At 37.1% G+C, this 17,164-nt stretch overlaps 1 protein-coding gene across 5 annotated transcripts in view; it reads right to left on the bottom strand.

Annotated features, from left to right (window-relative positions):
• Nucleotides 1-17,164, bottom strand: part of Slc17a5 (solute carrier family 17 member 5) — a 54,112-nt gene that overhangs the window by 6,031 nt on the left and 30,917 nt on the right. For 2 of the 5 annotated variants that reach the window (XM_076859995.1, XM_076859997.1), the window contains 3 exons: nucleotides 14,223-14,370; nucleotides 6,702-6,792; nucleotides 1,979-3,167 (listed from right to left, as the gene is read on the bottom strand). In XM_076859995.1, coding sequence (XP_076716110.1) covers nucleotides 3,030-3,167; nucleotides 6,702-6,792; nucleotides 14,223-14,370 — 377 coding nt within the window. In that variant the 3' untranslated portion in view covers nucleotides 1,979-3,029. Of the gene's footprint in view, nucleotides 1-1,362; nucleotides 1,499-1,978; nucleotides 3,168-6,701; nucleotides 6,793-14,222; nucleotides 14,371-17,164 lie in introns of those variants that run through there. The other 3 variants (XM_076859998.1, XM_076859996.1, XM_076860000.1) reach the window with 3 other exon arrangements.

Genomic DNA, 17,164 nt, shown 5'->3' with positions numbered 1-17,164 from the left:
GGGGGAAACAAAAGCTACAAGCCTCTATTTTTTAGGAGATAGCAGAAGGATTAAAAAAAAAAATTCTATAGACATAAAAACACTGTTATTGAAAAAAAAGATAGGCAGTTGATTAGACATGTGGTTGGGGATGGGAGACCAGGAAAGAACAAAACATGATTTCAGGTGCAAGCCTACATGACTGGGGAAATCTTAACAGGAATAAGGAAGGTGGCAGGTATAGCTTGTTTTATTTGAGGAGGTGAGGGGAGTGAGGTTGAACTTAAAGAGTCTCAGTTGCAAAAGGGATAGCCAGTTGGGGATGTCTAGTAGGCAGCTGAAAACCTGGTGGTATTATACAGCAGTTTGAGCAAAATGTAATTTTATTTATTATTTATTTGGTGGGACTGAGGATTGAACCCAGAACCCCTATACAACTGAGCTATGTACCTAGCCCTTTTTTTTTTTTTTTTTCAGTAATGGGGATTTAAAACAGAAGCCCTTAACCACGAGTCACATTTCCACTCCTTCCTTCCTTCCTTCCTCCCTCCCTCTCTCTCTCCTTTCCTTCCTTCCTTTTTTATCTATTTATTTATTTATTTTGGGACAGAGCCTCACTACATTGCTAAGGCTGGCTTTGAACTTTTGATTCTCCTGCCTCAGCCTCGTGCTGCTAGGATTATAGGCATGTGCCACTGAAATCAGCCTCCTTTTTATTTTTTGAGACAGGGTCTCCCTAAGCTGCTCAGGCTGGCCTTGAATTTGCCATCCTCTTGCCTCAGTCTCCCAGAATTGCCAGGATTATAGGTATGCGCCATTATGCCTAGTGGCGTTTTGCTTTAAAATAATGTATTTATTTGAATAGATTATACTGCTACATTTGGTAAAGTAAAAATTAATTCCCCTTCTTATTCCTGGTGGCCTGTTTTCTCACCCCAGAGGTAACCACTACTTCCAGTTTCTTGAGTATTATTCTAGAGATATTATGGATATATATGCTTTTTATGTCCTTGGGAGATTTTTGTATACTTGTTTAAAGGCTAGAGAAGACTTGTGTATCTTTGAGAAAGAAGGGAAAGGGTCAGAGAAACAGATGGAAGAAGCAAATTAGAAGAATTACTGAAGCAAGTTCTTGGAGGAGGTAGGAGGAGACAGAATCAGTGATGTCCTTATGTACTTTAAAAAGCAGAGTGCGGGGCTGGGAATATAGCTCAGTTGGTAGAGTGCTTTCCTCACATGCACAAAGCCCTGGTTCAATCCTCAGCAACACACACACACACACACACACACACACACACACACAATAATAACAGTAATAATAAATAAACTAAAAAAAGTAATAATAAATAAAAAGCAGGGTGAACCCTTTTAGAACTATGAAGGGAAGATGGATGGCAATAAAGATTTCCGATGCTGTATCACTTTGATGGTCTGTTTCCTCAGTTTGGTGGTGGTAGAGATGCATTTTGAAGTAGATGGATTGCTTCAGGAGAATACAGAGAAGATATAAAAATAGTCACTGTGGACATGAGAAAATACCATGGAACTGTCAGATTGAAAAATCAAAAAGGTTTATTTTGATGATTTATAAAAGAAATATCACCATAGCAACTTAATTTATATTTACACATTAAAAATTAATTTACATAAATATATTCACATCATCTTACATTAAACATTTTCAGTTAAAACATTAAAGGTAATCATAAACAAAACATAAACCAAATTTTAAACATAAATGCCCTCAAAGTATGCTCAATAACCACCATAGATGAATCAGGAAAAATAATACTTCAGGAACAAACAGTACAGATGATTCCATAGGCCACAGGCCCTGTGGTCTTTAAAAAGCCACTTTCACTTATTTATTTTTATGGTGCTGGAAATTAAACCCAGGGTCTTATGAGTACTAGGTGAGCACTCTGCCACTGAACTATATTCCCAGTCCTAAAAGTCACTTTATTTTTTTATTTTTTTTAGAGAGAGAGAGAGAGAGAGAATTTATTTATTTATTTTAGCAGACACAACATCTTTGTTTGTATGTGGTGCTGAGGATCGAACCCGGGCCACACGCATGCCAGGCGAGTGCGCTACCACTTGAGCCAAATCCCCAGCCCCTAAAAGTCACTTTAAACTGTAACCAGAAGCTTACATGAAGCCAGCTGAAGAAAAAGGGATTTAAAATTTTTTTTTGTCTTATTTTAATGTAGTTAAAAAAACATAATTTCAGAATTTATACTCTAATTCACATGAAATTAGTTTTAGTAAAGGATGCTATTATTTGTGGGATAGATTGGGCATCTCATTTTTTTTTTTTTTTCCAGATTCCATGAGAGTAGATAGTCCAAAGTGTTGGGAAGGGGAAGTTTGAGGCTGCATCAAGACCATAATTGTGGATCTCACTGCTCTTGTCTATTCAGGGCTTCATATACACATTAATAGCCACCATACAAAGACTTTGGCATTGGCTCTGACTTGGGTGCTGCCTCTGATAAATGCTGGGCACTCTGTCCCTGATGCCAGGGAGAGAATGCTTGGCAGCTGCCTGGGCATGCTTTGCTCAATCTAGGTGCCAGGCCTAATTATACAGTGGCTAGCAGCTCTATGGAGATGCTGAAGTTTGAGACTAAGTGTCACAGAGAGCTAATAACAAATAGTTTTCATGAGAAAAGTGAACAAAAACAAGTGTTTACCAAAACCTGAGGTTATTATCTAGTTTGATAAGCAGTATAAGAGGGTTCATTTCATTTCATTCCCTTAAATGTGGCCCTTAACAATAAATAGAGTTCTCCTATTTCATGTCTCCTGACTTGCAGCCAGGTATCTGAACCTAAAGTTTAAAGTCCTGCATATATATTATTAATTATTAAAAAGAGCAAATTTTCCTAATCTGGCAACTAGTGACACTTCATGATTACAAGCCTTAAAATTTAATACAAGTACATTTTTTAATATATAGAATGCTTACACATTAAAATATCAAAGGCACTTTTCAGGTTACATGATAAATAAAAGTACATTAATAGAAAGAGGATTATTTATTGTTTTCTTCAGTTTTTGTGTCCATGGTAATCACTGACAGCCCACTTCTGCACTTCGCCTTTGGCCAATAGTACAAAGAAAATGGCACCAAATACATTAATAGCAGCAGCGATACAAAAAACAATTTGCCATTCTCTAACAGTGTTCTACAGAGAAAAAAAGAAAAAAATGAAATGAAAAAATTTTGTGTCCAGTTTATAAAAAAGGTTGTATCACAAAATTGTTATGACAGCAACATTATTCATCAAAGATATGCTTGAAATAACTCAAATGTTCATCAGCAGTAGGACTGTGGTGTATAAGTTCAATGAAATATTATATAGCAATGAGAATGAATGAGCTACAATATGGATACATCTCACAAAGTGTTAAGCAAAAGAAGACAGAGTATATATGAAGTGATTCCATTTATATAAAGCTAAAAATCAGACAAAACTAATTTATGGTTAAAAGTCAGGAATAGTTCCTCTTGAAGGGATGAGGGAGGAGTGGCAGGAATATCAAAGAGGCAAAATTCCCTTGCTGAGGGACCAATGATCTATTTATTGATTGGGGAATGGCTACACAGATATGTTAATGTTTTGAATATTGGTTCAGCTGTACAATTATGACTTGTGTATTTAAAAAATACATGTTATACTTCAATAAAAAAATAAAAAAAAAGCTTATATGGCATGCTCTTGAATCATGTGTTACTAGGCAAGTTATACTCTGCATTCATCTCCCAAATTCTTAGGTGGGAGGTGTCTGGTGGGTCAATCAAGTGGATCAATTAAGTCCTTCTTACCATAAGTTCAGAAGGACTCTGAAGTTCAGGTTTGAGGATTTGGGTTGTTGCAGGGAGGCCCAACCAGTGTAAAAAGTTTTGACTGGCACAAAGTAGGGCATGCATGGGATTTGTCTACAAGAAATCAATAATTATTCAATGTATAACCTAAAAAGTAGTATAAAAACATCAAAGTTACATAACTTCTGGGTTATAGGACTACCTTTAACAACCAATTATAAAATTTTGATAATTTTAATCTAACCAGAGTGCTACTTTGCAGCATTGTAACAAACAAAAACTAAATAGTAGTACTGGCAATGTGGAAGAAAAGGTAAGGCACTATGGAAGTCATTTTATTTAGGAAAAAAGGAGAAACATGGAGAAAGAAAGGAGCTACCTGTGGCTATTATCCTTGTCTGAGGTAAAAAATTTTAGAAACACAGCATAAATTTTAGCAACTAAACTCAGTAACTAAAATTTAGCAACTAATTTTAGTACTAAAATTTAGATACGCTAATGATGTGTCAGCATTCTAGGGGAGAATCTAGTCAATAATTATATCTTGTACCAGAAAGAAATATTTAAGACAGTTTCTTAGGATTACCTAAGACAAATCTCTATGTGGGCTATGGTGATTCGTGATTTAAAATCAATCAACTGTACCAGAAATCTCAATTTTTTTTTTCTTTTTCTGTACTGGGGATTGAACTCAGGGTGCTCTGCACCGAGCTACATCCTCAGCCCTTTTTTTCATTTTGAGACAGAGTCCTTCTTGCTGGCCTGGTACTTGCAATCCTCCTGCCCCAGCCTCCTGAGTTGCTGAGATTACAGATGTGTGTTTTGTTTTATGGATCTTGAACTCCTGAGCTCAATTAATCCCCTGCCTCAGTCTCCTAAGGAGCTGATACTATATAGTGTGTGCCACTACATCCAGCTACATCATCTTCAAAATTCAGCTCAGTTCCTACTTTACAAACACTCAGGATTTCAGTTCAGGAATCCATATTTCTCTAGCAGAAGTGCTAGAATTATCAACAACAATACATGGTATTATACATTGATAACTAAAACATGGTAGTGTGTAGATCTAAGTTCTTGGGTTGCCACATTGTTCTAAGAAGACAACATAAAACAGTTCTGGCATGTCCATATTGAGACACAGAACTTTAGAAAATACTACTGCAACATGCAACATTCCTTTTTATTGAGAGGAAATAGTGATGTGAGGCACCAATTCACTTAAGTAAGGAATTAGAAATGGTGAAGAGTGAAGAACAGTGGTGAACACATGTGTCTGAAATCAAGATATTTGGTAAGAAGGTTTTATGTACTGAAATTCAACAAATTAGATATGATATTGACTGGATCATAAAGCCAAACAGAAAGTTAGGTTTTCTTGAGAGGTTTAAGTTAGCCTATTGAAGAACTTATTCCACCAGCCTTAAGATACTTTTTTTTTTTTGGTTTCAGGGATTGAACCCTGTTGCATTCAACCATTGGGCCACATCTCCAGCCCCCACCTCCCACGTGCCTCCTTTTTAAATACTTTTTACTTGTAGTTGAACACAGTACCTTTATTTATTTATATTTTACTTGGTGCTAAGGATAGAACCCAGCCTCACACATGCTAGGTGAGCCCTCTACCTCTGAGCACAACCCCAGCCTGCTAGCCCTTTTTAAAATATTTTGTGTAGAGATAGGGTCTCACTGAGTTGTTCAGCACCTTGCTAAATTGCTGAGACTGACTTTGAATTCCCAAAATACTGGGATTACAGGCATATGCCACCATGCCTGGTTTGAGATACGTTTAAACTTTAGAAAGTAGAGTTGGAAAAAGTAATGTTTCAAAAGGCTCTGTTGACTGACCTGGCCTCATGCTGCCCTCCAGCTTTAAGACCTAACCAACCCTGGCCCACCTTGCCTCTCTGCACTTGGTGCCCTTGCCCAGGACTATGTGTCAGACCCTTAATACCCACATGGCTTACTCCTGAGGGGCTCCTTCCCCACTGCTCCCCTCCTCTCTTGCAGTAGCATGCCACACAATCTTTTTTTCTGTAGCATCTGTCAAACTGCACTTTAACTCTCTGATTACATATAATCTGTAAATGGTGAATTTTTCAGAAGTATAGGAGAAGCTTGTCATTTTGCCTTTGGATCTTCAATATCTAACATGCTGCTAAACACTCCAGAAATGCCTTTTGAGTAAATGTTCCACTGCTTCAGGGCTTACTGACTGACTCATAAGGTAGCACATTTTATAAAGTAACAGCTTTGAACAGAAAAATTTCCTAATGTCTCCTATAACTTCTCTCCATCTGTCTTTGTAGAACTACTGAGAATAAGTCACCATGTAGCCCTTCAAATATGTGAAGACACCCATCAGGTCTTCCCAAGTCTTTTGGCCCTTCAAACACTGTTGACTATTTCAACTGTTCCTCCTTCATTCTCACATTATTTCATGACACCTCACTCACCCTGATGGGTCCCTTTTTTGAATCATTTTATATTGCCAATTTTTATTTGTTTTATTTTATACATAAATTACTTATATGGTAAACTACCACAGCTTTTAATACTGTGTGGTTTTGACCACAGGATTATCATTTAACTTAGTTATACTATTCTAAAACCCAAAGAGTATCCTTTAAAAATATATACTTTCTCATCCATTAAGGCTTATAGGTTTTGTTGCCATAAAGAATTTCTTAAGAATACATATTCAAGAGCTGGAGCTGTAGATCAGTGGTAAAACACCTGCTTAGAACACATGAGGCCTGAGTTCAATCACTAACACCACAAAGAAAAGAAATAAAATAAACATTCAGAACTCTACCATTAAAATATACTCAACTCTTGACACAAATGCATAATTCCCAAATCTTTTCAGTTTATAAGCAAAATGTCTACTTACATCAGGGGTCAGGCTTTTAGCAATGACAGGCCCAACCATTCCTGGAATAGTGGCAAATGTATTCGTGATGCCCAGGAGGATACCAGCATACCTGGGGACACATTTTCATAGAGGTTTGTTACTATGTTACACATTGAAGCAGCTTTTTTCAACAGATTGCTATTCTACTGTCAGGTTGCTTTCTTATGAAATTTTATGTTTCAAAGAAATGATTTACTAAACTAGGATTTTATATTCAGCTGATGGAAAACTTGCATTTCAATAGTTAATTAACATTCTAACATTACATAGAGGAATACAACCAGTGAAATTATCCTTTTTATCCTGATGCAGAATAGTGCTGACATATGATTTCTATACATCACTGTATCTAGATAGGAAGTTTTGTGTGTCTAGCTTATTATTACTATTTTTTTTTTTTTGGTACTGGGGATTAAACTCTGGGCCTCATTTGATATTATGCCAGCTCTCCACCACGGAGCTACACCTGCAGGCGCTGTTTTTCGGTTCTGAGGATTGAACCCAGGGGCACTCTACCACTGAGCCAAATCTCCACCCTTTTTATTTTGAGACAGGGTCTTGCTAAGTTGCTGAGGCTGGCCTTGAATTTGTGATCCTTCTGCCTCAACCCCCTAAATTGCTGCAATTACATGTGTGTGCCAGTGTACCTGGCTTAGATAGAAATCTAAAGAATTTCTGCTTGTATTTGAAAAAAATGGTAATGTCCTGTTGATTTTTTCAATTTATAATATATAAGGAATGCATGTAAACTAAAAAAGTCTATTATGGCCAAGATCTTCAGGAAGTACCATCTTAAGACGAATGAAGTACCTATCATTTTCTATAAAGAAATCTTGTTAGACTGATTATCAGAAATCTAAAGGTTTTTTTGGGGGATACTGGGGATTGAAGATTGAACCCAGGGTTGTTATACCACTGGGGCACAATCCCAGCCCTTTTAATTTTTTAATTTTGAGACAGGTCTTGCTAAGTTGCTTAGAACCTCACTAAATTGTTGAGACTGGCCTAGAACTTGTAATCCTCCTGCTTCAGGCTCCCGATCTACTAGGATTGCAGGCATGCACCACCACACTGGGCTAGGAACCTAAATACTTCTAACCTAGATCTACTAGGTGTGAGCTCATGCAAGTATGTGATAGATTGTTATTTCCCTTATCTATGAGTTCACAAATATGTACATGTAATATGTCCAGTGGTCCCAATGGAGCACTCTCACACCCTATTAGGTGTACTAATAATTTTTTTTTTTTTTTGGTATTAGGGATTGAAACCAGGGGTGCTCTACCACTGAGCTACATCCCCAGCCCTTTTTATTTTTTATTTTGAGACAGTTGCTGAGACTGGCCTTGAATTTGTGATCCTCCTGCCTCAGCCTTCCAGGCCACTGGAATTATAGGCATGTGGCATGGCACCTGGCAAGGAAATCTTTCTCAATGTAACATACATATGAAAAAATACACAAGCCACTAGTGTACAGTTTGCTGAATTTTCACAAAGCAAAGACAACAATGTCACTAACACCTAATCAAGAAATAGAACCTCAGAGAATAAACATTCTTAAGGACATTTTACATATAGTTGATCAGCCTCTCAGATTGTATAAAATTTAATTTGAATAGTCATGATTTTGTCAGGTTACTCCTCTTCTACTCAGGTACCTACAAGGATGGTCTAACATTTACTTTAAGAAGACTGAGGGCCAGGTGTGGTGACACATGCCTGTGATCGCAGTGGCTCAGGAGGCTGAGGCAGGAGGCTCATGAGTTCAAAGGCAGCCTCAGCAAAAGTGAGGTGCTAAGCAACTCAGTAAGACCTGGTCTCTAAATAAAATACAAAATAGGGCTGGGGATGTGGCTCAATGGTAGAGCACCCCTGGGTTCAATCCCCAGTCCAAAAGAGAGAAAAGGAAAAAAAAAAAAAGATTACAGTCTTTTGCCTGGATTTACCATGACCTGGCCCTGGCCCATCTATACAGCCTTATCCCCAGTACTGCACAATCACACCTTCAGATCATATCTGCCATGTTCATCTCTGCTATCTATTTTTGCTCATACTATAAATATGCTACCTAACATCCACACTCCTTCCATCCTAACCCCTTGCTTGGTACTTCTCATACTGACCAGTCATATCAATATCTTTATGGCTTTAAAGTAATTGTCCTAATTTGAGTTTGCTGATTCTGACCCTAGTCTCACTTCAAACTCATGCTTAATTTCCCTTAATTATATCTAGTGCCCAGTACAATGCAAGTGCTTATTCAATACATGTTACTAATGAATGGTGGCATGTGACCTACAGCACAGAGTCATGGGGCCCGGACAACACTGAAGGTGGGAGCTTTGATCCATGCAGAGTAGTCCTCCTTTCTCCCTGGGAATGGGCTGCATGGGTGCAAATTTCTGATCAGGAATTTTATATGACTAGAAGACCCTGTCTCAAAATAAAAATAAAAGGGGCTGGAGTTGAATGTGGTACATGCCTATAATTCCAGGGGCTTGGGAGGCTGAGGCAGGAGGTTTGCAAATTCAGAGACAACCTCAGTAATTCAGTAAGGCCCTAAGCAACATTGGAAGACCCTGTCTCAAAATTAAAAATATAAAAGGGCTGAGGATGTTTCTCAGTGCTTAAGTTCCCCTGTGTTCAATACCTTGTATGAAAAAAAAAAAAAAAGGTGGGGGGAGGGTGGCCGGGGTGTAGCTTAGTGGCAGAGCAATCCTCAGTACTGCAAGTAACAACAATAACAAAACCAATCTGTGGGTATCATCTAGTTCATTTTAAAAAGTTGCTGTCATTACCCTCTCTCTCTTTTGGTACTTGGGATTGAACCCAGGGGTGTTATACTACTGAACTACTTTTCTAGTCCATTTTAATTTTTTATTTTGAGACAGGGTCTTGCTCTGGGCTTGAACTTGTGATCTTCCTGCCTTAGCCTCCCAAGTAGCTGGGATTATTGATGTGCACCATTCCTGACTTGCTGTCTTTTTTTGATTGAAGATACTGAGATGTTTGTCCTGTACATATTCCTAAATTTTGGATTTTATAGGTTACATCCCTGAAGTATCATTTAACATAATCCCCTCCCCTTTTATTTTGATATTGGGGATTGAATTCAGAGGCACTCAACCACTGAGCTACATCCCCAGCCCTTTTTTGTATTTAATTAATTAATTAATTATTTTTTTTCTTTTTGTATTTAATTTAGAGACAGGGTCTCACTGAGTTGCTTAGTGCTTCGATAAATTACTGAGGCTATCTTTGAACTTGTGATCCTCCTGCCTCAGCCTCCTGAGTCACTGGGATTATAGGTGTGCAACACCACGTCCAGTTCATTTAACATAATTTTTTTATGTCCCCTGTGTTTCAGCACACTGGAGGGATGTAACCTGTAGATGCTAGAGGACTCATTAGATTTAGGTTTGATATTCTGGCAAAGTGATAGAGGAGTTTGGTTAAAAAAATTACTTAAGGGGTTGGGGTTGTAGCTCAATGGTAGAACGCTTGCCTAGTACATATGAGGCACTGGGTTTGATTCTCAGCACCACATAAAATAGATAAATAAAACAAAGGTATATAAAAAAAGTACTTAAGCACATAAATGGCATTTATTAATTTATTTTTCATAATGGTTACCTAGACATATACAAAGTCTAATCACAGCTTTCAATTTCTTTTGAAAGAATAGGTGTTATTATAAAATAAAATTTTGGTTGAAAGTAATTTGTTGTTTTATTCACTCATATAGTCCTTTTTTAAAAATATTATTTTTAGTTGTAGATGGACACAATACCTTTATTTTATTTGTTTATTTTATGTGGTGCTAGGGATCGAACCCAATGCCTCATACATGCTAGGGAAGTGTAGTCTTATTGTGGAATAAAGCAATTTCTATTAGGGATTGAGATCTTCAATACCTAGGCTACAGACTATTATCTGAAATCCCTTTCCACATTTTGAATGGGAAGGTGCCTAAATTAAAAAATCCTAGCCAGGCATGGTGGTGCATGCCTGTAATCCCAGCAACTTGGGAAGCTGATGTAAGAGGATCACAAGTTCAAGGCCAGCCTTAATAACTTAGCAACCCTGTCACAAAATAAGAAATAAAATGGCTGAGGATGGGACTCAATGGTAGAATGACCCTTGGTTCAATTTCTAGGACAAAAAAAGATTCCTGCTGAACCAAATTCAGTTATCTGTACATATCACATTTTTTTTTTTTTAAAAACCATACATCCATACATAATACAATAACAAAACTACGAGGCACAGATTTTTTTGGCTTATCCCCTTTAGGGAGTGTATCTTAAATTAACCAAGCTTGGCAGGCCCTGTCTCCTTCTCTCTTTTTTAAAAAAACTATTAGCACCTTGGCAGTAGGAGGAATCTGTGATGTTGCCAGGTCTTTTTGGTGACAGATATTAAGTGCAGATGAATGCTGTGAAATTCTAAATGTCAGCACCAAGAAGCTCATTCAAGTATTTATATTACACTTGGCCAGGAAGGGTCATGAAAGATTGATGACTGCTTGGAAGAGAGCATTGTTGTATGAACTCAGTCTGGATTCTGTGCTGTTGGAGTACTAGAATTCTGTGGCAATAACTGTTCAAAATCCTATCCTATAGGGTAGGTAACTTGGATATTTTTTTCTTCTCTGGCATCCACTTCCATTTTCTTTTGACAATAGCTCTAATTTTTATTTGATGATCTGATTTTCTTTCATTTCTAGTTCAAGAGAGCAGGGTTTCACCTCATTCTAGAACTTTGGATAGACTTCAGGAACCTGATGAATCCTAAACTATACTTCTGCTCCATGAAATAGAGTAGGTCGATTATTACCTTCCTTCAGGCTGAGTGGCTGCTCAAGTAACTTTATATTCTCTATAATTTTTACTTCTTATATTTATTTACTTAGTTTTATGATACACTTACATCAACCGAAGCAACCATGTATGTGTCTCTGCAATGAGTTCTTTCCCCTGAGTTTTCAAAACAACTACGAGGATCTCTAAACAACCAGTTCTTTAAGATTTTCCCATCTGTAGATTCAACCAAACACAAATCAAAAGTATTTATCTTTTTTGCTCTTTCTGATGGATTATTCAGGAGAAATTTTTAGAATTAGTTTATTTGTATGTGTATTTTAAAGGTTTTTAGTGATGCTTCCCAGATTTTCCTTGAGGAAGAATTACCAAATTATGCTTCAACAACAGTCTGTGACTGGTTATTTTCTTTAATTTTTGTCCAAACTGGACTCAAGCACCCTTTAGGCCTTTTAAATTTAATTTAATTTTATTTTAGTTGTAGTTGGACATAATACTTTTACTTATTTATTTTTATGTGGTGCTGAGGATTGAACCCAGCGCCTTGCACGTATCTGGTGAGCACTCTATTGCTGAGCCACAACCCCAACCCCTCAAAAATATTTTTAAAAATTCTGAACATGTACATTTTTTCTTGTCATTATTCCCTAAATAATACAGTATTAAAGCAATTACGTAGCATTTACATTATATTAAGTATGATAAGTTATCTAGAGATGATTTAAAGTATATGGGAGGGCTGGGGATATGGCTCAAGTGGTAGCGCGCTCGCCTGGCATGCGTGCAGCCCGGGTTCGATCCTCAGCACCACATACAAACAAAGATGTTGTGTCCGCCGATAACTAAAAAATAAATATTAAAATTCTTTCTCTCAAAAAAAAAAAAGTATATGGGAGGGTATAGGTTATATGCAAATACTATGCAGATTTTTTTAATTTTTTTAAATATTGTTGTTTTAGTTGTAGTTGGACACAATACCTTTATTTTATTTATTTATTTTTATGTGGTGCTGAGGATTGAACCCAGGGCCTTGCACGTGCTAGGTGAGCACTCTACTGCTGAGCCACAACCCCAGCCCTATATAAGGGATTCTTTTTTATTTTTTTGGTCCGGGAGATTGAACCCAGGGGCACTTAACTGGTGAACCACATCCCTAGTCCTCTTTTTTATATTTTTTGAGACAGGGTCTCACTAAGTTGCTTAGACTCTCACTAAGTTGTTGAGGCTGGCTTAAACTTTCGTCCTCCTGCCTCAGCCTCTGAAGCAGCTGGGATTAGAGGCATGCACCATTGTGCCCAGCTCTATATAAGAAATTTGAACTTCCTTGGATCTTAGTTGCCATGGGAGACCTGGAACCAATCCCTTGTAGATATCGAGGGACAACTGTAAGTGAGAGGCAACTTGAAAGATCCTTGGACTCTGGAGCTAGAAGACCTGATTTTAAGTCTTAAGTCTACCACTGAGTTATATCCTTCTCCCTTTATGTTTTTGATTTTGAGACAGGGTCTGACTAAGTTTCCTAGGTTGGCCCTGGACTTGTAATCATCTTGCCTCAGCCTCCCGAGCAGCTGAAATTATAGGTATATGCCACCATATCTGGAAGTATGGATTCTAGTTCAGTAGTTCCATGTTGGGGCCTGAGATTCTACATTTCTTCTGAGTTCTCAGGTGATGTTGAGGCCTCTGGTCCATGGACAAGACTGATAGGATGAGATTACTCTATATCCTCCTGGTTCTAACTTTCTATAATTCTAAAAGCTACATAATTGAACAGTATAATTTGTTTAAGAGAAATATTTTCAAGATTTGTTTCTTTGACTTAGTAGCATAAAAGAACCTATTTCAATTCTTTATTTACTATTCCTTGAATCCATTTTGGGTAATTAGGTTTAGTTCCTATTTTATAAATTTCAAATACATGCCCCTAGTCACTGTGCATCCACATTAGGAAAGTAGACATCTATCTGCCCTTTCTCCCATAGAGGTGGCTTCTTGTGCCTTTAGTCCTTAACTTGAAGTTTTCTTTATTATTTCAAATTATCTGATTTTTCATATATCACTAAATTTAGCAAAGTTGCCTTGAAATTACTTTGCTTTCCAAATATTCTTTTCCTTCATTGTTATTTATCTATCTATTTATTTATTTGGTTGGATACAATACCTTTATTTTATTTATTTATTTTTATGTGGTGCTGAGGATTGAACCCAGGGCCTTGCACTTGCTAGGCAAGTGCTCTATCACTGAGCCACAACCCCAGCCCCTCCTTATTATTTTAAGCTACTTGAGCTCATATTTCATCTATATGTACACTCAATAAATAACAAACATTTATTTGTGGACAGAGGTGATGGTAGTTAAAAGTTTAAATTTAAAAACAACTGCATAACCCCTGATTGAACCCAGGGGCACTTAACCACTAAGACAACCCTCCACCCCCAGACCTTTTTTTCATTTTATTTAGAGACAGGGTCTCACTGATTTGCTTAGTGCCTTGCTAAATTGCTGAAGTTGGCTTTGAACTCCTGATTCTCCTGCCTCAGCTTCCTGAGCTGATAGGATTATAGACATGTGCCACCATGCCTGGCTTACAATGGTAAATCTTATGTTATTTATGTTTTACCATGATTTTAAAAAAAGAATTTAAAGTCAATCACAGCAACTCTTTATACTTGTACTCACGAAGGTGCAATATCCAGATGGTTGATGCTAAATCCAGAAGAGCAAAAGCCTCCCAGTGTTGTTGATATAGTTAAGAATGCAACAGCCAAAGAATAATCACAGCCTATAAATCCAGCAGCTACCAGGAATACTGCAGGTCCAATCATTCCTGGAGTTAAAAAGTTATAAAAGAAAAAGCTCCCGCATTAATATTTGCTCTACCTTAAGATAGTGTAAATTTGAAATTTGACACTACTGCCACCTAATGTAGAAACATTGAATTGCCTATAACACATGAGTGATGTATGAGTTTCATCAAAGAACAAAACTCCAAAACTGTTAGAAAACTATGGGCAGAGCTGGGGATGCAGCTCAGTGGTACAGCATTAGAAGCATGCATGAGGGCCTGGGTTCAATCCATAGCACTGAAAAAAAAAAGAAAGAAAAGAAAAAACATATGGGCATAATACAACTAATAAAATAGTTAACCATAATGAGGTTAACCAAAATCTCATAATACGATCTGCATGTGATCAGAACTCAGCTCAAGGACTATAGAACTAAAAAAAAAGATAAAAAAGAGAATGACTGAAAAGTATGAGTGCAGAGAGAAGCCATATTTAACAAGAGTATGATGACTTAAAATTAGAATAACAAAAGAAGATAAATTAAATAATAAACTGTATTGCATAAAGTTAGAAAAATCTCTGTTTTTAATAAGTAAAAACTGTTATGTATAGGTCATTATAGGCAATTAGGCATAAAGTACAAATAGTGGTTGTCAGTTTTTTGGTGTCTACAATAATGCTATGTAGTAACTCTGTGATAATGGAAATGTTGCATTTGTATATACTACAACTGAGGAACTTATTTTAAAATTTCAATTAAGTTTAAACAGCCCCCTTAAATTTAAATGGCTAGTGGCTACTGTAAATGGCTAGTAGCTATTGTATTGTATAGAATGGAGCAGGTTCATCCATAGAAAACTAAAAAAGAGAAATCACGTTAAATCCAAGGGATTTATGTCATTTGTAGATATGGAGTCAAAGGAAGTAAGCAGTGGAACAGGACAGCATGTTGCAGTGGTTAGATGGCAGATGTTTGCAGAATTAATATAAATAGGATCCTTTCACAATGTAATTACTGAAGTATAGCCATCAATAACTTCCAGGGTCTCTAATTACTACAGACTTTTAAAAAGCTAAATAACTCTCTCAGATAGTTCTAAAATTTAACTTTCTGAAAAGAGTCTCAAACACATGAGTACTTAAGATTCCTTGGAGGGCTGGGGATGTGGCTCAAGCGGTAGCACGCTCGCCTGGCATGCGTGCGGCCCGGGTTCGATCCTCAGCACCACATACAAACAAAGATGTTGTGTCCGCCAAAAAAAACTAAAAAATAAATATTAAAAAAAAAAGATTCCTTGGAGATCTTTGATTTAGAATTCATTTGTTATAATGATATTAGTAAATATTTTGAAATTTAAAGTGCATTTACTTATAAAAACTATTTTCATTGCCAATTATAGATGAAACAAAGTGATTATAAAATCCTGGGGATGATGTTTAGCAAAATAAGTCATTTTTTGTGACCATGAACTATGACAGAGACAACAGAAATTATAAATCTTAATCCTCAAAATGTATGGTTCAAAAAAAACCCATCATGTACTAAATGCACTAAATACATCAGAGTGTTTTAATATGTGAACAAAATAAATGACAGATTATTGTTTTTATTTTGCCTTGTATTGTTTTGATATTATAAGAAGAAATATATATTTGGTCTCTGCAAATAGCTCCTAAGAATTCTGGAGTGATAAGATTATCTTTTGTTTGCTAATAAGATGACTGGTGCTACTGGGACTAGTGCCTGTTGCTTCTGGATGGGGGCTGGTGACCAGAAAGACCAGGGCATGATTAGAAGATTGGGACTTTTAGCTCTAGCCGCCTCCAATATTTTTTTGGGGGAGGGGGCCTAACAAGAGTTGATCATCAATGTCGAATTATTTTACTCAACCATGTCTGCATTATGAAGCCTACATAAGAGTTCAAAAGGACAAGTCTCCGATAAGCTTCCAAAAAGCAGAAAATGTGAAGGTTCCTAGAAGGTAGTGCTCCTGAAAAGGGCATGGAATCTCATTGCCCCTTTCCACGTACCTTGCCCTCAGCGACTCTTCCATCTGGCCATTCAACCATTGGCTTTGCAATAGCCTTTATAATAAACAAGTAAACATAAGTAGTGTTTAACTGAGTTCTGTGAGCTGCTCTAGGAAGTTAATTGAACTTAACATGGGGTCATGGGAATACCAATTTATAGCTGGTTATTCAAAAGTACAGTGTACAAGCTGTGTGCAAGGGTCCATGCCTATAATCCCAGTGGCTCAGGAGGATCACGAGTTCACAGCCAGCCTCAGCAATTTAGTGAGGCCCTAACAAATGTCTTAATAAATAAATAAATAAATAAACAAATAAATAAAAAGGGCTAGGATGTAGATCAGTGGCAAAGCACCCTGGGTTCAATCCCCAGTACAAAAAAAAAATTATATATATATAAATGACTTGAGATTGGCATCTTAAGAGTGTGTGTGTGTGTGTGTGATCTTATTGGACTCAGCTCTCAACTTGTGGGACCTACAGTATACATAGGTAGATAGTGTTGGAATTGAAATACAGAACACTCAGCTGGTATCCACTGCAGAACTGGCTGTGTACGAGAAATCCCCACACACATATTGGTGACCAGAGGTAAAATGTTTTGGTGTGGAATATTGTGTTAATTATGTGTGAGAGTAGAAAAATACTTTGTTCTCACTGGCCCCCCATTTCAATAACTGTAACCCCAAACAGGGCTGGGGTTGTGGCTCAGTGGTAGAATGCTCGCCTAGCACTTGTGAGGCACTGAGTTCGATCCTCAGCATCACATAAAAATAAATAAAATTAAGAAAAAAAAAAGAACTCTCT

The sequence above is a fragment of the Callospermophilus lateralis genome, chromosome 6, assembly GCF_048772815.1.
Source record: "Callospermophilus lateralis isolate mCalLat2 chromosome 6, mCalLat2.hap1, whole genome shotgun sequence".
Taxonomy (NCBI): domain Eukaryota; kingdom Metazoa; phylum Chordata; class Mammalia; order Rodentia; family Sciuridae; genus Callospermophilus; species Callospermophilus lateralis.
This window is presented reverse-complemented; position numbering and strand designations above follow the sequence as displayed.